This window comes from Panthera onca, chromosome D1, assembly GCF_046562875.1.
Source record: "Panthera onca isolate mPanOnc1 chromosome D1, mPanOnc1 haplotype 2, whole genome shotgun sequence".
NCBI classification, from domain to species: Eukaryota; Metazoa; Chordata; class Mammalia; order Carnivora; family Felidae; genus Panthera; species Panthera onca.
In genome coordinates, this window is record NC_138348.1 from 534,574 (window position 1) to 558,535 (window position 23,962).

Below are 23,962 nucleotides of genomic sequence, written 5' to 3' on the forward strand. Positions count from 1 at the left end.
TCGCCATGTTGTTCGAAGAGTACCTGTTTTGCGCTGACATGTGCTCGTTGTGCTCGAGCGCTGGCTCCCCAAGATACCACCACGTGACTGTGGCTCGACCTCGAGCTACAGGGGCTCGCCTACCTGTCGACGCTTAGCGGGGTCTGAGGGGTGAGCGGGCCAGGTGGGGTACTGTGAGGTTTCAGGGTCTGGATTAAGCCAGGGGTTTTAGACGCTTGACGAGGACTGGGCAAACGCGAGACCTATTCCTTCGGGACTGGCGGGCGCGTAGGGGGTTGGAAGTGACCGGGGGACCCACGCACCTGCTTGAGCCGCGGCGACCTCCGGGCCCCGGGGCAACGGCCTCAGGAAACCCCCAAAACAACATCTTCCCAGTGTCTCCTGCCTCGTGCCGCTGACGAGCTGTGTGCCGTGGGTGGTTCGGCGCCTGGTCTGTCGGTGCTGTTGTCGAAGGAAGGATAAGCGCGTGCCTTTCCGTTTTCATAGTTGTATTTTCTGCTCTAGTAAACATCGATAGAGGTGACCTACGTAAACAAAACTTCCTCGGGACCCTCGATAATTTTTGGCTGTGTGAAAGGGTCCCGAGGCCCCGGTTTGAGAGCCATTGACGTGGACTCCACAGGTGCACCCCTGCCGAGAAACAGGAGCCCGCGCTCGCGGTGGGAAATGGCGAGCTGTGCGTGGGCAGCTGTGGGGGAGCCGCGAGTTCCCTCCCCCCCCCACCCCGCCACCCGGAGCAGGTGCTCAAAGTGAGCCTGCGGAGAAGGGCAGAGGGAAGCGGCAAACGCAGGAAGCTGGCCGATGGCCAAGGTTGACGGGCGCGTGGACGGCCCCCAGGGTCTGCGTGTCCCCCGGAGCTCGCCCTCCCCCCCCCCCCCCCCGAACCTCCGTGGTGGGCACACGGGGGAGGGGCGAGGGCCCCCTGCGGGTGTGGGGAGCAGGGGAGCGGCGTGTGGCTGCCACAGCAGAGCCAGGCAGGGGGAGAAACCGAATGCAGGTGCATGTGGGAGAGGGCGCTCAGTGAGGAAATGAGAGGGTGACAGTCACACCGTGTGAACGAAGCACGCGGATGAAAAGGGAAGAATCGAGATTCAGAAACCATACACCTCTTGCGAGAAGGCGAGTAAACCGAGCAAGCGGAGGCGCTGGAAGAGCTCCTTAGCGGCAGGAAGTGGATCTGAAAGGGAACCAACGTATAAATTAAAAAGAGAAGGAACAGACTCAGACGACCAAATACTCGCCCTCCCGCCCATGACCTTGAGTCTGGCGGCCCGACCGCCAGAGTAACCGCCGTCCTGACAGGCGTGGGTCCTTCCGACCAGCGCGTTTCTGTCCTCACAACCTGCGTGCGTTGCCCCGAATGCCGTCCGTGGTCGCCGCTCGCGTCCTTAAGCAGGAAGTTTAAAAAGTGCAAGAGACTTTTCAAGGCGAGCCTCAGCTGCCCCAGCCCAAGGTCGCCAACAAGCACAAGCCAGCCGTGGGGAGGCACCCGTGGCTGCAAACGGGGGCCTCCCGCCATGGCCACGAGGGTGGGACAGTGTACAGTGGCTCCCTCTACACCCGCGGGTGACACAGCCCGGGCAGAGCCAGCCAGCTAGGCCGCTCCCAGATTCTTTTTATTTTGTAATTGTGATAAAATACACACAACATAGAAAGTACCGTCTTCACCGACTCTTAAGCGTGCAGCTCAGGGGCGCTAAGCACGTTCACGCCGTTGTGCGCCCATCCCCATCCTCCGTCTCCAGAACTTTCCATCTTCCCAAACGGAAGCTCTGTCCCCGTGAAACCCGGACCCCCGGCCCCTCCCCCAGCCCCGGCGCCCACCGTCCACTCTCTGTCCCCGTGAATCACGGACCCCCAGCCCCTCCCCCAGCCCCGGCGCCCACCGTCCACTCTCTGTCCCCGTGAATCACGGACCCCCAGCCTCTCCCCCAGCCCCGGCGCCCACCGTCCACTCTCTGTCCCCGTGAAACCCGGACCCCCGGCCCCTCCCCCAGCCCCGGCGCCCCGTCCACTCTCTGTCCCCGTGAATCACGGACCCCCAGCCTCTCCCCCAGCCCCGGCGCCCACCGTCCACTCTCTGTCTCCGGGAGTCTGGAGACTCCAGGGGCCTCGTGTGAGGGGATCACACGTGAGCATCACGTTCCCCGGGTCCATCCACGCTCCCCCCAGCGATGCTCCCACACCCAGTGCCTCTCCAGGCTAACCCCAGACCTGCGCTCTAGACCTCTAACCCTCCTGCTGCTCCCCTCGCACCTAAACCAGAGGGTGCCCCTGCCCCCCCCCACCCTTGACCTGCTCGCCCCCCCCCCCCCCGCCACCTTCCCGCACAGCCAGCTCTACCAGCAGAGCTCTGCTTGCGGCCTCACCCACTGTCCCTGCCCCTGGGAAAAGCGGTGGCCCCTCCCCCCCCCCCCCCCCCAGCGTCAGTCTGACATGACACAGGGCCCGGAGAGATCCTGTATTTTTTTTGACATTTATTTATTGATTTTTGAGACAGAGCTGGAGCACCAGCAGGGGAGGGGCAGAGAGAGAGGGAGGCAGAGGATCCCAAGCAGCTCTGAGCTGTCAGCAGAGAGCCCGATGCGGGGCTGGAACCCACAAACCGGGAGATCATGACCTGAGCCGAAGTCAGACTCTCAACCCACTGAGCCACCCAGGAGCCCCTAGACAGATCCTTTAAAACCTAAGTCCTGGGGTGCCTGACTGGTTCAGTCAGTGGAGCATGTGACTCTTGATCTTGGGGTCGTGAGTTTGAGCCCCGCCTGGGGTGTAGAGATTACCTAAATAAATAAAACTCCAAAATAAATAAAAAGATAAAACCCAAGTCCTACCCCATCTCCCCCCCCTCCCCCCCCCCCCGCTGCCAATGCCCTGTGCTCCAAGCCCTCCGGGCTCTGACCCAGGTCCCTGTGGAGGGCGGGCTGGTCTGCGATGCCCTGCTTGGCTCTCCTCCAGGCCCTGGAGCCTTTACTCCGAGGCCAGCTTCTCAGCAAGGCCTCCCTGATGCCTGTCCCTGCTCTGCACAGACCAGTGGCCTCTGCCCCACGGGCTTCCTGGTCCCCACGCCCAGTCAGCCCGCGTGGCAGATCCGCTGTGCTCCCTCTCAGCGCCCAGAGCGAGCTCAGCTCTTGCTGAAAGAGAGGACTCGGGACACTGCGTGAGGCGCTGTTTCACACGCACGGAGGCCTATTCTGAAGCCGCCGTGGGCAGCCCGGCCCGCGGCTCCTGGTATGTGGCTGCACGGCGTCGGCATCCATTCAGCCGCCCCTCTTCCTTCCTGCCACGGGCCCTGGGGCTGTCCTGGTCTGGCCGCAGTCTGGGGCCCCTCCCACGAATGCCAGGCTGTGTGGACCGTCCACTACTTCCAAGGCCTGCGGTGAGGCTGGACCTCCCAGGCCGGCCCCCCGCCCACTGACCCGGCCTGATCTGTCCCCAGGGCTCCGTACACCAGGCACCTGGGTAGAGGTGCCGGCGAGGCTCCTGGGGTGTCCCCTGCAGCCCGAGCGAGACGGCCCTGGGTGTCATCCCTGTCTTCTGCTGCACAGGCCTGCTGGCTCAGGGCTTCGGGGTATCCTGGGGAGGGCTGAGCCAGGGCGGGCTGAGGCACAGGGGCCGGGCCCCTGGCCCCCACCCTAGCCCTCCTGGATGGGGCCACAGCTGGTCAGCAGGCCTCCAGACGTTCCCCCAGACCCCCCAAGCTCCCCTCCTCACCCTCTGCTTCTATAGCTCTGAGGCTTTGGCTTCACCCCTTCACCCCCCTCCGCCAAAACTTACATTTCAAACTCTGGCCCTTTAAGGCTACTGTCTGGGCTTCTGTCAGAACTTCCGTGTGGCAGTATAGTGACTTATGGGTCCCTCTGGGTTCTAGCCGCGCCCCCCCCTTCCTGAAGCATACACACACTGGGATCATGGAGTTGGCAGCAAGGGAGCAAATACACCTTCACCGCCACTGTCCGTGCTCTTGGCCTCCCGCCAGGGGCACCATTGACTTTTCTGGGGCAGGGATCCAGCTGTCCAGGCCCAGCATCGTCTGCCTTTCCGGGGGGATGGCTGGCCCAGAGAGCGGCCCAATTATCTGTGGGAAGGGAGGCCTGAGGTGCCCCTGGGAAGGCGTCCCCTGATGATTGTAAATGTCGGGTGATGATTCCAGGTGTTTTTTTCTTCTTTTTTTTTTTTTTTTTTAATTTTTTTTTAACGTTTATTTACTTTTGAGACAGAGAGAGACAGAGCATGAACGGGGGAGGGTCAGAGAGAGGGAGACACAGAATCCAAAACAGGCTCCAGGCTCCGAGCTGTCAGCACAGAGCCTGATGCGGGGCTCGAACTCACGGACTGTGAGATGGTGACCTGAGGCGAAGTCGGCCGTTCAACCGACTGAGCCACCCAGGCGCCCCTGATTCCAGGTTTTTAGTTGCAAAGTGGGATGACCATATTGAGGACAAAGGTCTACAGACCTACCTTCCTAAATGCGGGCGTGTGGTGAACACAGCAGCAAGGGGCGAGGCTCCCGGGGCTTCCGGAAGGCACAGCCCCTTCCGTGCAAGGCTGGAGGAAACAGTCCCCGCCTTCCCTGAGTCAGTGCGATTAGCAGGTGCAAAGTCCACGGACCCTTCCCTCCTCTGCCCTGGCAGTCAGGCAGCCTCTGAGAGCGACTGAGGGCTAGGCCCCTCGGGATGTCCTCCCCTCTTGCTGACCCAGCGCCTCGTTCTGCATCTGCAAAAAGGGCCGGTGAGAGCTCCCGCCTCTGGGGAATTGCACCAGGGGTTGGACCCGCACGCACACCCATCTCGTTCTCACCCCGCAGGCAGTAAACCGTGCCCAGCGTCTCGCCGGCCTCGGCCAAGGGAGGGCGAGCGCCAGCACAAGGACAGCCAGGGCGAGGTCTCCACAGGCGAACCCGCCGGTCCTTCCCCCGGAGCCGCAGATCGCCTTCGCCCCCGGCCTTCTGCCTCCCAGGCCACAACGCGGGGGCACAGGCCCTACACCGCCGCCCACACCTTACTGACACGGCACCCGTCTTTCTGCATCTGCGAGACTGTCCCCTCTAGGCCGTCACATTCAGAACCAGCGGGCAGCTGCCAAACAGGGGCTGTTTCTGATGGTTCGTATTTTGTTTTGTTTTGCTGTAATTGTCTTTTTTTTTTTTTTTTTGGTCTTACTTGATACAGTGAAGTGCACATTTCAAAGTGTTTTGACAAATGTCTCCACCGAGTGTCCGCTGCCCCTTAAAGATCCAGGGCTGAGGTTCTCAGACGCTCACATGCCGGGGAAGCGTCCTCGCTGCCCCACGGCTCCTGGCTCGGTGGGTCTGGGCGGGGAGAGAACGGACATGTCGCGAGTTCCTGGGACCTGTTGCCACTCACCTGCCCACACTCCTAAGCATCTGGGGCGAGTATTTCTATCGCACCAGAAAGCTCCCCTGTGGCCCTTCTGGTCAGCTCCAGCCTCCCCCAGAGGCAGCCCGCCTGTCCGTGAACTTCACACACTGGAATCCTTGGCATGCGTCCCTCGGTGTCTGGCTCCTTTCAGGCAGCACAGTGCTCCTGAGGGTCGTGCAGGGGCACTGCCGGGGTCACTAGCCCTTCCTGTCGTCGCAGGGTAGCGTTTCCCTGCATGGGGCCACCAGCCTGTCCTCTTCTCCTGCTGATGGATGTTGGGTTGTTTCCAGTTTGGGGCTGGAATAAAGCTTCTATGATTATCTGTGTGCAGCTTGTTGCGTGGACGTGTTTTTATCTGAGGAGCAGAAGGGCTGGTTCACGTGGTCAGTAGGTGCTGAATTTCATACGAGAAACCACAAAACTCTTCTCCCAAAAGTTCATTCACACCATGGTACATTCCAGAGTTCCACTCCTCCACGGCCTCCCCCGCGCTGGGGATTGCTGGCCTTTGGGTATTTTTGCCATTTGAGTAAGAGATTGGAGATATTTCCCTGTGGTTTTAATTTAATCAGCTTCTTCTGTGGCGTGTCTTTCCTATTTTTGTATTTCCATGACGAGTGGAAGGTTCTTTCAACAAAGATTGACCAAGTCGAAAAAAATGACCCCTGACCTCTACCTCATAACATGCACAAAATCAGTCCGAGATTCATCAAAGACTAACACGAAAGCCAGGGGCTCCCGGGTGGCTCATTCAGTTGAGCGTGACTTCAGCTCGGGTCACGATCTTGCAATTTGCGGGTTCAAGCCCTGCGCTGTTCTCTGCACCGACATTGTGGAGCCTGCTTGGGATTTTATCTTTCTCCCTCTCTCTCTGCCCTCCCCTGCTCATGCTCTCTCTCTCTCTCTCTCTCTCTCTCAAAAAATAAATAAACGTAAAAAAACACAAACTAATATGAAAGTCAAACTAAAACATCCCTAAAAGAAACCATCGGAAAGTGTTTTTGTCACTTGGAAGTAAGCAAAGATATTTTTAGAGAAGATACAAAAAAGCACTTACCATAAAATTAAAAATTGTTATGTTGAATTTCATTAAAATTTAAAATTTCTCATTAAAAACTCTGTGAAGAAAAAATGAAAAGATAAGCCACGGACTTGGAGGAAACACCTACAATACATACACATCTGACAAAAAACTTGGTCCAGAATGAAGAACCACATAGCAATTAAGAGAGAGAGAAGGGCGCCTGGGTGGCTCAGTCGGTTAGGCATCTGACTTCGGCGCTGGTCATGATCTCATGGTTCGTGAGATCGAGCCCCGCGGTGGACTCTGTGCTGACAGCTTAGGGCCTGGAACCTGCTTCGGATTCTGTGTCTCCCTCTCTCTCTGCCCCTCCCCCACTCACACCCTGTCTTGTCTCTCTTTCCTTCAAAAATAAATAAACATTAAGAAAAAGAGAGAGAAACAACCTATATGAAACCAGCAGTTATATGCTTCCTGCGACAGATTTCATGGATAGTGCCTTTGGGACACTTTCTGAACTTCATGTTCCTTATCTGGGACAGATTCCCAGAACCAAAGGCAAGGAAGGGCTCTGGATCTGTGCAGGAGAGAATGAATCCACAGGGCCCTAGTCTCCAGCCGGCTCCTTCCCAGGCAATGAGCACGTCTGTCTTGGGAGTGAGGGCCTGGACGGGGCGCCGGGCCAGGCTGAGGGCGGGAGGTGCATCCCGGACGCCTGCAGCCCCACGAAGACTGGGGGACAGGGGCACAGGGCCGCTCTCACCGGGGCGGGGCTTCGTCGCCCGGGCGGGGCTTCGCCCTGCGGCGGAGGCGCCCTCGGCCCCGCCTTCCCGCGCCGCTCTCCGATTGGCCGGCGCGGAGGGGCCCCCGGGGCATTGTGGGCCGCCGCGCTCCGCCGCCGCTTCGCCATGTCGGGCTCCCCCGTAAAGCGGCAGAGGATGGAGAGCGCGCTGGAGCAGCTCAAGCAGTTCACCACCGTGGTGGCCGACACGGGCGACTTCCACGGTGAGGCGCGCTGACTGGCCGTGCTGGGGGCGGGTGTTCGTGGACGCGGAGAGCCGGCGGGGCCCGGGGTGGGGGGGTGGGGGGGCGGGGGGGCGAGGCGGCCGGGGAATCAGGGTCCTGAGGGGGGCGCGGGCCCGGGATCGGGGGGTCCCGAAGCGGGGAGGGCCGGTGCGGGTAGGGGAGGAGGGAGCGCGGGGGCTGAGGGGAGCGGGTGAAGAGCGCAGCAGGCTGGGGTGGGCAGGGGGCCCCCTCCGAGCTGTTGGGAACCCCGGGAGGGCTTTCCGAGGCTTTATGCTGCGGAAGAGGTTCAAGGAGGACCTGGAACTGGTTTCCACCTGGACCCCTTGCCCACGAGGTGCAGGTTTATTCGGCACAGGTTGACCTACTGAGCAGGAACTTGAGTCAGTTCTGGGCCCAGAAAGACCAGCTTTTTGCAATCTCCTGTTGCACATCTTCCCACCCCGCCGGGGACAGCCGTAGCCGCAGGTGACTGTCAGTGGCAGGGTGTCCCCCTGGGTGGACATCCACAGCCTGGGGCCGCGGCACTGCGTGGGTAAAGCTCAGTGCTCCTAGGAAAGCAAAGGTTGTCCTGCTGTTAAAATTTAGATTTTCCGGAGTTAGACTTGTGCTCACCGGGGAGAACCAGGGACACACAGACGGGTGGAGGGAAGGGCGATACCGTTAATCCCTAGCGCTCCGTGCCCAGCCTAACAAACAAGATTTTCAGGAAAATTGTGAAACGCTCATGGGATGAGTGTTGTGGGGCACACAATACAGAGTGACTTCCTTTCTTTTCTGCTTTCTCATGGTGGCTTGACAAACAGGCCTTAATTCCTCTTTGGCAGCTCTGAGTAAGAGGGTTGTTTATCTAGGAGAGTGAACGCGCACATTTGGCTGCCCCTTTTTTTTTTTAATGTTTATTTATTTATTTTTGAGAGAGAGAGAAAATGTGGGGGAGCAGAGAGAGCGAGCGACACAAAATCCGAAGCAGGCTCCACAGTGTCAGCCCAGAGCCTGACACGGGGCTGGAACTCCCGAACCGTGATATCACCACCTGAGCTGAAATCAAGATTTGGGCACTTATTGAATGAACCTGCTTGGAATTCTCTGTCTCCTCAAGAATAATAAAAAAAAAAAAAAAAGAAAGAAAGAAATATCTAGGGGTGCCTGGGTGGTTCAGGCAGTTAAGTGTCCAACTTTGGCTCAGGTCATGATCCCGCAGTTTGTGAGTTTGAGCCCCGCGTCGGGCTCTCTGCTGACAGGTTGGAGCCTGGAGCCTGCTTGGGATTCTGGGTCTCCCTCTCTCTCTGCCCCTCCCCTGCTCATGCTCGGTCTCTCTCAAAAATGAATAAACATTAACAATTAAAACAAAATCTAAACCCAAGTGTTGACATATTTTTTTAATGTTTATTTATTTTTGAGAGAGAGAGAGAAAGCACAAGTAGGGGAAGGGCAGAGAGAGAGGGAGACACAGAATCCAAAGGAGGCCCCAGGCTCCGCACTGTTAGCACAGAGCCTGATGCGGGCTCGAACCCACGAACTGTGAGATCATGACCTGAGCTGAAGTCAGATGCTTAACCACTGAGCCACCCAAGTGCCCATCATTTTTTATTTTGAACAAATGTGCATTAGTTAATAACGTATATCCATAAACATTACATAGTTGTCAATTGAGTATCCGGTTTTGTGGTCATTTTGTGAAGTGACCTTGGCAGGAGTTGGGGGTGGGGTGGGTCATACACCTCTTTGAAAATACAGTCAAAGCCATGGATGCTCTTTACTGAACAATGCCCCTGCCCCCCAGTTTCACATTCGGTTTAAGTCCCCCGGACCCTGAAGCCCACATGTTGACTCAAGATAAGTATTGGTTTTGTTCTTAAGTTTGCTGAAAGTCAGGCTTCTCAAGACCTCATTTTATGTAACAAAAGGCACCATTTCAGTGCATTCCTCCGTGGATTTTGACACACCTGCATAAACACCACCCCAGAGCACTTCTTATTATTTTGAAATATAGACTCCCAGGAAGTTGTGAAATTAGCCCATAGAATCCCATGTATATTCGCCCGCTGTCCGCCAGAGGTGACATTATATGTGACCGTGGGTGTGCTGTTAGAAGCAGGAACTTGGTGCCAGCACAGTGGCAGGCGTGGCTCGGTGTTCACCAGCTTGAAACCTGAAAGGGGGTGGGGAGCAGCACTGCCCACAGTGAGTGATAACACGCGTAGACTCTTGTGCCCCCGGACAGTTAGAACACAGACGTCCCTTGGGCCCCTGAGAGCTGCCCCCCTTCCCCGTTCCTGGAAGCCCCCAATCCGTTCTCCGTCTCTGTACTCTTGCCATCAAAGGGCACTTTGAAAATACTACTTTTCAGTCACGCAGTCAGTTTACCGCCCCAGCTAACCCTCCAGAGGTGAGCAGCGTGATGCAGGGGGCGGTGGGGCGGGGTGGGGGGTGGGCGGTGGTGGCGGTGGCTGTCGGCCGGCCCTGCTCGTCCACACTCTGCCCTGACAGTGTCGGGTCGGTGAGGCTCCGGGTTCAGCCTCCTTGGTCTCTCCTCGTTCCTGGCTTGGTTACTAAGAACAAGCTAGGGTGAAAAAAGAAAGGAGAGTGGAACGAAGGCAAGTGGTCTTGAATGTAACCGCGTGCTGTCACTCGCTGACTTGCCCGCGTGCCTGCTGGCCCCGGTGTGGCAGCAGGAAGTGCCTTTCCAGCTTCTTCCAGTGCCTCCCGGCCTCCCTTGCGCCTCAGCGGTGAACCAGCCCTCACAGGAGCACATTTCTATTTGATCTCTGGCCTTAATCTTGGTTGTTGTTTTGTTATTGTGCAAACCGCCACCCCTTGCCCAGCCTTCCGGGACAGGGAAGGAATGTGTGCGAAGTGCGACTCTGTGTCCGTGTCTGGGGGACTCGTGGAGGACTGGGGAGGGGGGGGGAGCGAGCACCCCACCGACTCTCCTACTCTCCTTGATCTTTTCCCTAGCCATCGATGAGTACAAGCCCCAGGACGCCACCACCAACCCCTCCCTGATCCTGGCCGCGGCACAGATGCCCGCCTACGAGGGGCTGCTGGACGAGGCCATCGCCTACGGCAAGAAGCTGGGCGGGTGAGCTCAGGGCCCCAACCGCATCTTAGTTCTTGAGCCTCTCAGACTCTGGAAGCTGGGTTTTTTATGTTTGTTTTTATCAACTTTCTCAGAGTGTAATTTACATGGAGGAAACTGCAGCCATAGGAAGTGTCCGGTTCAATGAATGTCGTTTACCGGAGCGTGTACCCTCTGTAAACTCCCCAGTTAAGGCGCAGCACCCCGAAAGTCCCTCCCTCCCCTCTTGTGGCGAGTCTCCCGGCCCCGGCAATCACCGACCTGCCTTCTGTCATTTCATTATCTCTTAACAGCTTTACTAGAGAAAGACTCGCCAAGCGCAGAGCTCCGTGTGTTCTGATAAATGTATTCAGTGGTGCAGCCGTCCCCACAATCCGGTCCTGGAGTACGTGAACCTCCTAGAACGTTCCCTGGTGCCCATCTACCATCTGTCCCTGCTCCTCCCCCTCCACGTACCCCTTCCTGATGTCACTTTAAGTTTTCATCAGGGTGACCGTGCACAGCCGAGGGAGTGCCTGGGGGACGCGCGGGTCGGGGCGGCGTGCGGGCGTGGTGTGTGCCCTGCCCTCCACCAGGGACGGCCCCCGCCTCAGCCAGCTGCCTGTCCCTTCTTTTGCTCTTTCACCTCGCTGTGTCCCCAAGGCCTCGGTGCTTCTGGCATTGGGTGACCAGGTGGTGCTCTTAGCAATCCCTGTGTCCAGCCACCCCACGGGCCCTCGCCCGCAATGCACGGGCTGGAGATTTTCCCGTGTGCGCCGGGCTGGCGAGGACCCCCGGACGGGGGGCCGTCTTGGAAACCACTGCGCTCCGCACTTGCCTGCCCAGGCCACTGCAAGGGGACGGAGGAGGTTATTTTCGTCAGGTGCCACAAGGTGCAGGGACTCCGTTTGGAACGATGGAAGTTCTGCAGGCAGACGGTAGCATTGGCCCGAGCTGAGCTCTTAGACGCGGTCACGGTGGTGACTGTTATGCTGTGTGTGTTTTACCATAGTTCAGGGGGGAAAAGTGTGTGTTGTTTTCTTGGGGTTTTCTGGTTTAAGAGAAGGAAGACGAGGGGCGCCTGGCGGGGGGTTAGTCGGTTAAGCATCCGACTCCTGATTTCAGCTCAGGTGGTGATCTCATGGTTCTTGAGATCAAGCCCCGCGTAGGGCTCTGTGCTGACCGTGCGGAGCCTGCTTGAGATTCTCTCTGTGCCTCTCCCCCCGTTCCTGCTCTCTCTCTTTCTCTCTCTCAAAATACATAAATAAACATTAGAAAAAGAGGGAGAAGATGAGGGAAAGGAATTTGTTTTGTAGAATCCCGTGCCCTTAAAACTAACAAGCTTTTGACCTAATTTTTTCCCTTGAATTTTAGGTCACAGGAGGAACAGATTAAAAACGCTATGGATAAGCTTTTTGTGTTGTTCGGAGCAGAAATATTGAAGAAGGTTCCGGGCCGTGTATCCACAGAAGTGGATGCCAGGTGAGGACTCGGGTGGACGGGCTCGGGGGTCCGTAGACCCGCGTGGTGCCGCAGCCTCGCTCGGTGAGGAGCGCGGGGCGGTGCCCCCTGTCCAGCGACTGGTGTCCAGCCTGTGTTCTGCGTAGGCCCCTGGAGGGGTGTGAGGGTGAGCCGGGCTCCAGGCTGGTCCTTCTCGGTGGGTGTCGTGAGGCGAGGCCGCTCCTTGTTGTCCTAGGTTGTCCTTCGACAAGGACGCCATGGTGGCCCGTGCCAGGCGCCTCATCGAGCTCTACCAGGAGGCCGGGATCAGCAAGGACCAGGTCCTTATAAAGCTGTCATCCACCTGGGAAGGGATTCAGGCCGGAAAGTAAGTACCCCTGCGAGGGGGCTTCTGCAGCAGGTTCCCGGGTGGGCGCCGCGTGGGGGGCCCTCCTCCCGGTGGCGGGGTGCGGGGTGGCCGCGTCCAGAGAGGCGCGAGGCCTGTGTGAGGCCCCAGGCTCCCGTCCTCCCGCCGGCACCACCTGTAAAGAGCCGACTGGTTGTCGTCCCAGGTGTGCTGAGCTGCCCCGAGCGGTCCCTGCCCGGAGGCCACCGACACCTGAGCCTCCGTGCCAGCGAGGGCGTCTCACGCACGATGGGATGTGGGTTTTCTGGGCCCCTTAACACCTGCGGCCACTCACCCACTTTCTGTCTCTCTGGCTTTGCCTGTTCCGCGTGTCTCACGTCAACAGAATCACAGAACACGTGACCTTTTGTGTCTGGCTTCCCTCACGTGGCAGGTGTCGAGGTTCACCCAAGTGGCAGCGTGTGTCCGGGCTGTGTCCCTGTTAAGGCTAATGCTCCCTTGTATCTACACCGCATTTTGTGTGTCCGCCTTTGGGGCCGTCATGGGTGATGCTGCCTTGAACGTCCGTGTCCAGGTTTGGGCACGTGGCGTACGTCTTGGGGACACGCTCATGGGGGTAGGGTTGCCACGTCGTGCCGCCCCTCAGCGCGGTCCTGGCCGTGTCCCACTGGCTGTGCCGTCTGCGGCCATAGTTTTTCCTCCTTTACTTTGATACTTGTCATTTCTGTCAGCAGTGTTTGGAAAATCTTTTGAGAACCCTAGAAATTATTCTTGACCCCGAGTCAGTTGGTCCCGCTCACCACATCCCTTTCCCGAGCCCTCCGCGGCTCGTTGCTCCCGCAAGTGTCCCGAGTCCTTGGGCAGCACGGCCAGGCCGGAAAGAAAGTGCCATTAACATGGACACGTACAGGCAGCTGCACATCCCAGGGTCCTGGGCACCGCCTCCGACACTCACTCGTGCAGACAGACTGAGATCCGGGTCAGGATGGGGCTGAGATGTGTCCCAGCCACTTCTGTTTTGTTTTGTTTTGTTTTAATGTTTTTATTTATTCTTGAGACAGAGACAGAACACAAGCGGGGGAGGGGCAGAGAGAGAGAGAGAGAGGGAGACACAGAATCCGAAGCAGGCTCCAGGCTGTCCGCATAGAGCCTGACGTGGGGCTCGAACCCACAAACCACGAGATCATCACCTGGGCCAGTCAGACCTGGAACCGACTGAGCTAGCGAGGTGCCCCGTGTCCGAGCCGCTTCTGAGGCCACATCCGCCTGGTGCCACGAGGTTGCAAACCTCCCCGAGCAGCATGGTCAGCACGTGGGCGCCTGGGCTAAGTAAGCGGAGCCCGGGGCCGTGCCCGATGGCAGGTGGCGCGCCGCACGCAAGGCTGGGCGGCGCCCATGCGCAGTCCTCGTGGTCGCTGGAAACTTGCTGTGCAGACGGAGCCCCGTCCAGATCAGACCAGAGTCCTCTTGAGGATTAGCTGCGTCGACTGTGTCTTTCGCTGCCAAATCGGGCTTGTTTCTTCTGCACTCTCTTTCACCATCTCAGGGTTAGATGGAACAGTCCTGTCCTTCGTGAGTCCCCTGCTCAGGGACTGTTTCCCCACAGTGTCTGTCTCCTGTCTCACACTTTGATAAAGCCACCTTCCCAGAGCGCCCCACCGGCCGCTTCCGAAAACACCTCCACTTAGGTCGGACCCGCGCAGCGGCCGGGTGTCATCGAGGTGGTGGTCGTAGGAGGGCCTGGCCTCGAGCGCGGCACCTCCCGTGGGCCGGCCTGAGCTGCGGGTGCCCGCGCCGGGAACACGTATGGCTGTGCCACGCACGAGACGTGGTAGAGGCTGGCCGCCCACCGCCGCCCAGTCCTCGCTCTCCGCAGCCATACTTCTCGAACGCTGCCATGGAGGCCACTTGGAAGCTGTCCCTTGGGGTAGAAATGTGCCTAGAGGGGCCTGAGCACAGGCTCGGCCGTCCCAGCTCACTCCGCAGCGCGTGGCAGAGTGGGCATTGCCCTATCTCAGGGGTCAACCCCAGCACGTCCTGGTGGGTGGTGACGCAGGGAGGCTGCAGGATGCGGGGAGGGGGTGGGGGACAGAGGGCGGGACGGTACCGTGGTCAGGTGAGTCCGCGGTGTCTGGCCCCGGCCAGCTCTGGGAGGTGACGTGGGACTGGGGTCCCAGGTGCAGATGTGCGTGTCTGGGCCGGGGAGGCCCACTGTGGCTCCCAGGGGGGCCTGTCTTGCCTTTTCTCTCTGTTTTGAAATGTGGGTTTGACGAAAATCCCAGTCACCCATCACCCACTGGCCAGGGAGAGCCCGGGTGACTGTGGCAGATGTGGGTGCCGTGGGGCGGGGGGCGGGGGGGGGGGGAGCCGCCCCGATCCCGCCTGTCCCCTGAGTGAATCGCGAGCCTCTTTCCAGGTCCCGCGGGGTCCCGCGCGGGTTCCCGGGGCCCCCCGGCCTGGCTCACCCCGCCCTGTCCCCTCAGGGAGCTGGAAGAGCAGCACGGCATCCACTGCAACATGACGCTGCTCTTCTCCTTTGCCCAGGCCGTGGCCTGCGCCGAGGCGGGGGTGACGCTCATCTCCCCCTTCGTGGGGCGCATCCTCGACTGGCACGTGGCCAACACAGACAAGAAGGCCTACGAGCCCCTGGAGGACCCCGGTGAGGGGCGCGGCGGGGCGCAGGGTCGGGGGGTGGCGGCTCTGGGCGGCGCTGTCGGCGGGGAGGCCGCTCAGGAACCCGGTGTGTGTCACCGCAGGAGTGAAGAGCGTCACCAAGATCTACAACTACTACAAGAAGTTTGGCTACAAGACCATCGTCATGGGCGCCTCCTTCCGCAACACCGGCGAGATCAAGGCGCTGGCGGGCTGTGACTTCCTCACCATCTCGCCCAAGCTGCTGGGGGAGCTGCTCAAGGACAACAGCAAGCTGGCACCCATGCTGTCGGCCAAGGCGGGTAAGGCCGCCTCACCCTGGTCACCGCGGGGCGGGTGCAGCCCGGGGGCGCGGACCGCGTCCCACCTGTGTCTGGAGCCCAAGGGCCTGGGGCCTGAGGGGGGCACGGGGGGGGGGGGGGGGGCGCGCAGAAGGCCCTGGGTGATGCCCGTGCTCCCAGCCCAGGCGAGCGACCTGGAGAAGGTGCACCTGGATGAGAAGGCCTTCCGCTGGCTGCACAACGAAGACCAGATGGCCGTGGAGAAGCTCTCGGACGGCATCCGCAAGTTTGCCGCCGACGCCGTGAAGCTGGAGCGGGTGCTGATGGTGAGCGCCCCCGGGCTCGAGCCGGGCAGGGCCGGGGCCTCCCCTGGGGACTCGGGGGTGTCGGCTCCTCTGGCGGCCCCGGCAGAGGGGCCGCTTCCTTCCGGTCCCCAAGGCCTTTCCTGGCACCTGTCACGCTTTTCCCTCTCCCTCCCTAGGAACGCATGTTCGGCGCAGAGAACGGAAAGTAGCCCTGAGTAGTGCCCGAGGCCGGAGGTGCCGGAGGCCGGAGCGCGGATCTGCACCACCTGAGGGGGCGAGTGATAGGCCTGGCGATGAATGAATTGTGCATTTTTTACCGGTTGGAGCCCGGATGGATCCTAGATTCTGTGTCAAATTTTGCCTAACTCATTAAAGCGATCACTTTTCTTGTGCTCCGTTCCTGACTCGCCGCAGCCCCTCCCCCCAGCACCGCAGCCCCCGCCTCTGGCTACAGGGATGCAGTTACACGCCCTCCCCTGGGCCTGGAGCCTGTGCCGAGTGCGGCTGGAGCCAGGGGGCGGGAGCACCCAGGGGCGTCCCTGCTGCTTTGGTTCCCATGTGGGTGCCACCCGGGGGGACGGTTGGGTATGTGCCGGCTGTTACCTCCGAGCCCCGAGTGCCCAGCGTGGCGTGGCTTCGAATGGACACGTCCACTGGCACACCACCTACTACACCGGGAAGGGCTTGTTGGGGGCAGTGACGGGGGCCCCCGGGGTAGCCCCTCTGTCCCACCAGAAGAGGCACAGGAGGCTGGGCGAGGCTGCCCAGAAGAGGACACGTTAGGGTCACAGGCTACCCATCTGCCCTCCAGGTAGGGAGGGTTCCAGCTGACAATTCTGGGTCTGTGCAGGTGAAGACGGGGGTCAGGGACAGACCTGAGACACAGCCCTGGGTCCCACTAAGGGCCAGCAGGGAGGCCGGTGCCCCCTTCTCCCTGGGAGCGCCCACCAAGTGCACAAAGCTGTTCCCCACAGCTTTCTAGAGATGCCCAGGCCCCCCCCCCCCCAACTTTCTGCTGGGGCCAGAGCATCAGGGCGTGGTGTTGGTTCCAGAATGGCCACCTTGCCAAGGGTGGGCTTCTGGGCACAGGGCCCACGGTGGGCTGCATCACCTCAGGTACACAAGCCTGGCCCCAGCTGGCCCAGCCTCTGCTGAGAACCACCTTAGGGTGTGCAGGGAGCAGGCAGGTCACAGCAGGGGGGGCTGCTGGGTGTCTGACTGGCGGCTTTGTACCTGAGGCTCATCGAGGCCTCGGCTGACAGGCAGGCTGGGGCCAGGCCTTCCTCTCCAAGCTGGTCAACAGGCTGCACCCTAGGACTTGGAATCTGCCCCCGATCCCGACCCCGGGCCTCGGGTCTGTGTGACTGGGTACGATCAACACGCATTGAGCCCACCCACTCACCCACATGTACTGGCTGGTGACATTAGTACTTAGACCCTGCAGACCACGGAGCTCCGAAACGCCGCCCCCACCCCGAAAGGTTTCCTGTTCCTTCGACCCAGCCTCCCACCCACATACGGTACTCTGGGTTTTCTAGGTAGTTTGGGTAATAGGCTCGCACACATGGCCCTTGACATCTGGCTTCTTTGCATGATGTTCTCAGGGTCCAGTCTGGAGGATGTTATCAGAGCTTCGTTGCTCTACCACCTGGACGTTAGTATCGTCTGGTAGTGAGAATGCTCGGGTTGGGGCGCCTGGGGAGCTCTGTTGGTTAAGCATTCAACTCTCGGTTTCCACCCAGATCATGACCCCACAGTCCATGGGTTCAAGCCCCGTGCCAGGCGCTGTGCTGATGGCATGGAACCTGCTTAGAGTCTGTCTCCCTCTTTCTCTGCACCTTCCCCATTCGCACTCACTCTCAAAATAAACTTAAAAAAAACCACACGGGTCGTGGAAACTACAATTTGTTTTACGTTTGTTACTGTGACTAATGCTGCTACAGACGCTTACGCGTTGTTCCCGTAGGTCATTTCCCGCAGGCGGACGTCAGGGTCTGTTTTAAAGCCCTAGGCATGTGGGGGCATCCCAGAGCAGCAGGCCGCCCACACCCACACCCTGCCCCTTCCAGGGGGGCCCGCATTTCTCGAAGCCTGGAGGCACCCCCAGCCCCACACCCTGACCTGGCAAAGCCAGGGCCGAGCCACAGCGGCTGCCCAGGAAGCGGCTGTGTGGGGCGCTCGGCAGGGCCCGCCGGCACCTTGATCTGACACTCAGAAGCAAAACCATCACTAGCTCTCTGTAGATGGTACAGATGATACCCACGAGGCGTGATCTTTAAGAAACCTGCGGTGATCCGTGCAGGCAGAGTAGGACCAAGGCCCCTGGGTGCGGGTGGCCAGCCTGCAGTGGGCACAGAGCAGGGCGACAGCGGTGTCAGGAGCTCCTGGTCCAGTGCTCCCAGCAAACACCCGAAGCGGAGGGGGCGTGCGAGCATCTCAGAGTGATCTGCGGCACTGGAAGGAGCGGCCTGAGACCCAGGGATGCCTTGCTTCCTTGCTCCTCCTTTGTTCCAAGGGGCTGGGTGCAGAGCTGGGCCCAGACGGGGAGGGGCCGGCGGAAGGTGGGACCCACAAGAAGGCCCGGGCGGCTCCTGGAGGTCCCACCGTGGGCCGCAGCCTGGGCCAGGCACCCCGAGGAGACCACAGGGTGATCCGGACGCACCGGGAAGGGGCCTCCCCAGCAAAGGCCTGCGGGGTCCTGGATGGTGCGGACCGACTGCCGCCCCAGACCCAGGTCGACCACACGCACAGCCTCCTGCCCGGTAGGGCCTGTGCCGCTGTCACTTCTACTCACAAGCAGAGGTGCAGCTGCAAGCCTGGAGGCCGCCCGGCAGCAGCACCGTGGGCCAGCAGTACCGCTCTGAAGACGCACAAGCACGTTTCCCTCAGGAGCGTGGTGACACCTGCCCCTAGGTCCACCCTGGCCTGGCGCAGTGCCGCCATCACAATCCGAAACCACACACCAGGCAAGGATTACAATTAGGGCGGCTCCTTCAGCACCCGCCGGTCCGGGGGCGTTCTGGGGGCCGGGAGCTAGCACAGCCCCCCAACACCCACAGCGGTGGAGGCAGCAGCCTAGGCACCGTCACCACACAAAATGGGATCCCGGTGCCCTGGCGAGGCTCAGCCTGGGCGGACGGGGACAGGCAAGGGCGAGAGACCCGGCGCCCAGGAAGACCAGGGGGCGCCGAGACCCCACACCAGGACCCCACGGCTGACTCAGACCCGCTCTGCGCATTATGCTCCCTTGGAATTCTCAGAGACCACCTATCGCCCTCAGCTCTCCCTCTGCTCCAAAGAAAACGCCCCTCAGGGCTCAGTCCCGGAGGCCCCCAACAATCCCACAGGGTCGGGCAGGGGCCGGGAAAGTCGCTCTCAGGGGCGGTGGCGGAGGCAGGGTCCCCGGAGGCCTGAGGTGGCAGCGTCCACTGGCAGGCTGGCTGGCTCCGCGGGAAGCCATGTCACTTCCTGCAGGACAGGTCAGGTCAGGGGTCAGGCTCCGGCAAAGGGCCTGCCAGGAGCCAGGAGCCCGCACCCCCCTGCCCCACGGCCCCTCACCGGCTGCCGCACAGGAAGAGCAGATTCTGCACAGCCGGGACGGTGGAGCTGGCGTTCTGGCCCGTGACGAGGTGGCGGTCCAGCACCACGTGCACAGCGTCAGGCTCGCTGGCTGCAGGGGCCCCAAGAGCGTGGCCTCAGGCAGTGCCCGCGCCAGGCTCGCCCCCCTCTCCCCTCGCAGGGGCCTGGGGAGGACTTGGCCTGGGCCTCCCCCAGGGCTCAGCCGCAGCTGCGGCCCCCGGCCCCCACCCAGCTCACCACTGAAGCTGGCGCCCGCGTCCTTCACGAAGTCCTCCACGATGAGGGGCAGGCGGGCAAAGCCAGGCGCCCTGACGAGCTCGTACACAGAGGGCTGCGGAGGGAGGGGGGAGGGGGTTCCCACCCCGGGGTCAGGAAGGTCCAAATCAAGCAGGGACGCCGGGGCTGGGGCTGTGCGCCGCTGCTCCAGGGGGTCCGCCCTCCCGCCGCAGGTGCCCAGACAACAAAACCATCGGGCGCCCCTCCACGGCCCCAGGGCGCATGAGCCAGTGAAGGAGCTGGGCTGGGCGAGCAGCCTCAGGGCTGAGACCCTCGGTAGCAACGGTAGCAACGGGCAGAGTCCAGGGACAGGGTGGTGGGTACAGCCGCCCCAGGGCCGCGGGGGCACACAGTGAGATGCCCCTGCGGCTCTCCCCCCTCCCAACCTCGGCCGCACCACTGGCCAGGCCGGTCCCATGCAGACCCAAGTGGTCGGGCCGCAGTCCTCGAGGTCTGGACCCTCCCTCCAGCCTCCTGTCTGACCAGGCCCTCTCCCTCACTCCTGGACACGAAAGGTGCCGTGCACTTGACAAGGACAAAAGCAAGGTCTTGACCTGACCCCTGCTCCTTCCCCAGCATCCCAAAGTCACCCCCCCCCCCCACCACACACACACACACACACACACACACACACACACACACACACACTAAGAGCCCCACCCTGGGCTCCCCTCCCCTCGTCCAGAGCCTGTGCCTGTGCCCTGGGGCCATCTCGGAGGGCAGCAGGGGAGGGGTGAGGAGGGGCAAGCAAGCAGCACCACTGCCTGGGGCCGGAAACCCATGATCCTGGGCTGGGCACATGACTGTCACCCTTGCCAGAGGACAGTCCCCGTGCTTCCAAGCACGTATGCGGGCCTCTGAAGCCTTCTCCGGCTTCGGACCTGGGACCCTCCCTTGCACCGCACTCACCCCCGTGACGCTGTAGCCCTGGAACACCCACGACCGGTCCTCATTGGTGGCGCAGCAGAGGGCGGCGACGCCGTGACCAACAGCGCAGATGGGCTCTGGAAGCAGGGGCGGGGCCTGAGGCCGACACCCGCCGGGGCCCCTGCCCCTCTCCCCACACCTCCCAGCTCAGAGCTCCCTCCACCTATGGGGCGCGACGGGCCCAGTGACCAAACCGCAGGTGGGGAAGCTGGAGCGCATTCCCACGGTGGCAGCGGCGGCCGGGAACGACCGCTCTCTGTCCAGACCGCACTGGACACAGGCGGCCCTGTTCCCACTGACAAAGGTCGCTGTGTGGAGCCCTGGGTTTCTGTCTGTTGGTCCCTAATGAGCATCCTGTCCCCCTCCCTGTCCGGTCTGGGCAGCGTGCCGCATCTCCACAGAACAGCCTTTCTCCTCGCCCTGCTGGCCTCCAGCCCTGAACCCCGTGACGAACAAAGCCGGCAGGTCGCCCACCCGCCTCAGAGCGAGTTGGGGGAAACAGCCACCAGCCCCCACGGAGGCCAGGAAGAGGTCACACACAGGGGGAGCGACCGAGGGGCACGTGGTGGGGGCACAGGGAGGGGCGCCCCACCGCGTGTGTGTGCACCTGTGCGTGCAAGCACGTGCGCCCTCGTGGTCAGTCAGAGGCTCTCTGCGTCTGCCCTGTCTGCCCCCCCAAACCATCCCCACTGGCCTCTCCCGGCCGTTGGCGCCGCCCCACGCACATCCCCAGTCCCAGGGGTCACCTACTGCTCTCCGAGCGGAAGTGCTGGAGGATGCGGGCCAGGGACCCGCTGCTGGCCAGGTCGGCCAGGGCCCCGGGACAGCTGGGAATCAGGAGGGCGTGGTACCGGGCACCTGGGGGGAGACCACGGCAGTTCGGTCACAGACAGCGAGGACGCGGGCGGCTCGGTCACGGCGCTCCGCGGCAAGTGCGTCAGAAACGGAAGCGAGGGAGCACTCTGGGGGCCACGAACCCCCCCGGGATCCCGCACTCGAGCCCCCAAGGTTCTGGCCCCCGGGGCCCCTCACCATCAATGGACTCCAGCTTGGCGGGACTCGCGTAGGCCTTGAGGCGGAAATCCTGTGCCCAGCGGGCGTTGCTGTCGTCAACGTCCACGAAGTCTATGGTCCTCCCCTGCAGGAGCACCGAGAGGCAGACACCCCACCGTCGGTTCACAGGGACTTCAGAGGCTGACGGGAGCTCGGGGACAAAGGCACCGACGGCCCAGCCCCTCACCCCTCCTCGCCGCACCCCCCCCAGCCACCCCTTGCTGGCCCTCGTCGCCCACCCATAAGGTGGCAGCAACTGTCCCACTGGGGACGACAACGGAAACATGCCAAGTGACAGACACTCGAGGCATCGCTGTGACCCCTAAAGCCCACGCCACAGAAAACTGGAGAACTGGTGAAGGTCCATACCACCCTCGCGCACGTGTGCAGGCGCTGACCTACGACAAAAGGTCTCCCGCACCACAGTGGGGCCAGAGCTTGACGATGCCACCAAGGTCCGAGTCCTCAGCCCGGCCACCTCTCTCGGGGTCACGTCAACCTGAGGCTCCCTGCTCCTCCCTGAGACAAACAGCACTCCCCCGGCCTCACCCCCAAAAAGGTAGGAGCCCGTCCGTGCGTCTGGCTGGACTCACCCCAGGGGTGGCCACCTGCAGGTTGAAGGCGGCGCCAGCCAACGTGAAGCAGTGCAGGAAGGACTGGGCGGACACACCTGCAAGGTGAACACGGCTCTCAAAAGGCCACGAGGCTCTGGGGGCGGCACGAGGGGCAGCAGGGCACACACTCCCAGCTCCAGCCTGGAGTCTTCTCCTGGTCCCCCACCCCGATGGAGGACCCCCTCTCACAGCCCCAGCCCACAGGCCCCGCCCCCAAAGGACAGCCTGTCTCCCTGGCCCGACTACTAAAGGCCTTTCAGAAGGCAAACCCAAGTGCAAACCCAAGGGCATCGACTGAGCCCACCCCCCACTCCCCCTACATTCAGCCAGGGAGAGGCAACACTGAGCAAGCCCTATGTCCTGGGGGGTGGGCAAAGGTCAGCGGGACCCTCTTCACTCCCCTCGGGCAGGCCTCGCCCTCACTGAAGGACACTTGGCTCCCGGACCCTGCCCCCATCCCCAGTGCTGCTCACAGCCCTCTTCTGTCCACGTCTGGCCCACAAGATTCCTGGCTGCTGGGGCTGGAGCTATCTGCTTCTAAACAGGATTGGTGTGCACCCTTCCACCTTTACCCCAATCCCCGACCCCACCCCTAAACCTCTCCTCTATCTTTATTCGTCCTTTTGTACTAATACGTATCGAGCAGAGTGCACGCGCTGAGCAAAGACAGTACCCACAAATCATCCCCCAGACTTTGCCTGATTGTGCTCTCAGTTCCTTGAACACTGCTTCACCCCAGGGCCTCCTCAAGGGACTCTGGCCGGAACCCTCATCCTGCCTACAGTGCCTCGTGGCCTGGTCAGAGCTGTGCCCCCACCCCACGTCCTCAACATCCCTTCCGCACCGCACAGCCAAGCTGGCCCAACGCCTCCTCACCCTCATCCACTCCAACCAGCCACCTTTGGTTGTACCCCCCAACCTGCCACTCCAGGACCGACCCCGTTCCCCGTGGCTCCTCCCACCCTCAGTGTGGGCACAGCGCTCAGGGCCCCTGGGGCTCAGCACACAGTGACTCCACGACCTGCAATCCTCTCCCTCACCCTCTTGCGCCTCTAGAATACAAGGAGACCAGGCTCCAGAGCCAGACCCCAGGTCCCAACCCTGGGTCGCCACCTCCCCCACCACGTGACCAAGGGCTCATCACTTCCCTCCGACAAAGGAAGCACAGATGCTCGGTACAGTCAGCTGCCTCCCCGCCCGTCGGTTCGTTCCTTCCCTGCTGGCCCTGAGCGAGAATCTGCACGGAATCGCAGACCCACCAGCCCCGCTGTCCTGCTCGACCCCCACGCCGGCCCCTCCTGGTGCCTTCACCACCTGGCGGGTCTGAGGGTTCTCTGCCCCCGCACATTTCCGGCCCCCAGAACCAAACTTCTCCAACCCCTCACCCTCCTGGGTGTGCGCAGGGCCAGCCAGCAGACAGGTGGGCACAGGCTCATGACCCACCTGCTCCGGAAGGCCCCGGCCCCCGGGCCTGCCGCCCCCCCCACCCGGCCCCTCAGAAACCCCCCGCCCCTCCCCACGCTGAGGCCTGCCCGCCTCCGAGGCGGCACCTGCGGGCGCCAGCCCGGGACCCGCTCTCTTCCCACAGAAACGCCGAGGCGCGGGGCCCCCCTGCGGTCAGCCAGCGCCCCCGCGCCCGGGACACTGGCGACGCTCCCTCTCCACGGCGGGGCTTCCACCTGCCTCCCCGCCGGCGCCGCTGGGCGCCCGCCCGCCCTCGCGAGCCTCACCCTCGGCGGCGCCGCTGGCCACCAGCAGGCAGGCGGGCCGGCTCTGCAGCCGCTCGGACGCCATGGGTTCGGCCGGGGCCGGTGCGGCCTGCGCGTGCGTGAAGTGTACGTGCGTGTGTGCGCGCGCGGTCCGGGATCGCCGGTCACGTGTCGCGGCGCTTCGCTGCGGGGCCAATGCGGCGCCAGGCTCACGCGCCGTGCCTCCTCCCTCCCGGCCCCGCCCCCCAGCGCTCGTCAGGGGCGGAGTCCGCC

General features: G+C 61.8%; 2 protein-coding genes across 3 annotated transcripts; one reads left to right on the forward strand and one right to left on the reverse strand.

The window, feature by feature from the left end:
• Positions 1-7,262: 7,262 nt before the first annotated feature.
• Positions 7,263-15,918, forward strand: TALDO1 (transaldolase 1). The gene is made up of 8 exons (XM_060607708.3): positions 7,263-7,407; positions 10,387-10,510; positions 11,861-11,968; positions 12,183-12,314; positions 14,777-14,952; positions 15,050-15,247; positions 15,407-15,552; positions 15,708-15,918. Exons 1-8 carry the CDS (start codon positions 7,311-7,313, stop codon positions 15,738-15,740), a joined length of 1,014 nt encoding a protein of 337 aa, XP_060463691.1. The 5' UTR covers positions 7,263-7,310; the 3' UTR covers positions 15,741-15,918.
• A 1,517-nt stretch (positions 15,919-17,435) lies between these two features.
• Positions 17,436-23,841, reverse strand: GATD1 (glutamine amidotransferase class 1 domain containing 1). 2 transcript variants are annotated; one of them, XM_060607719.3, is made up of 8 exons: positions 23,711-23,841; positions 21,960-22,036; positions 21,346-21,451; positions 21,064-21,171; positions 20,296-20,390; positions 19,348-19,441; positions 19,090-19,201; positions 17,436-18,999 (listed from the first exon to the last, which is right to left on the reverse strand). In XM_060607719.3, exons 1-8 carry the CDS (start codon positions 23,772-23,774, stop codon positions 18,993-18,995), a joined length of 663 nt encoding a protein of 220 aa, XP_060463702.1. In that variant the 5' UTR covers positions 23,775-23,841; the 3' UTR covers positions 17,436-18,992. The 2 variants fall into 2 exon arrangements, with proteins under 2 accessions (XP_060463702.1, XP_060463703.1); XM_060607720.2 differs by lacking the exon at positions 17,436-18,999 and having other exon boundaries at positions 19,086-19,201.
• Between the last annotated feature and the right edge of the window lie 121 nt (positions 23,842-23,962).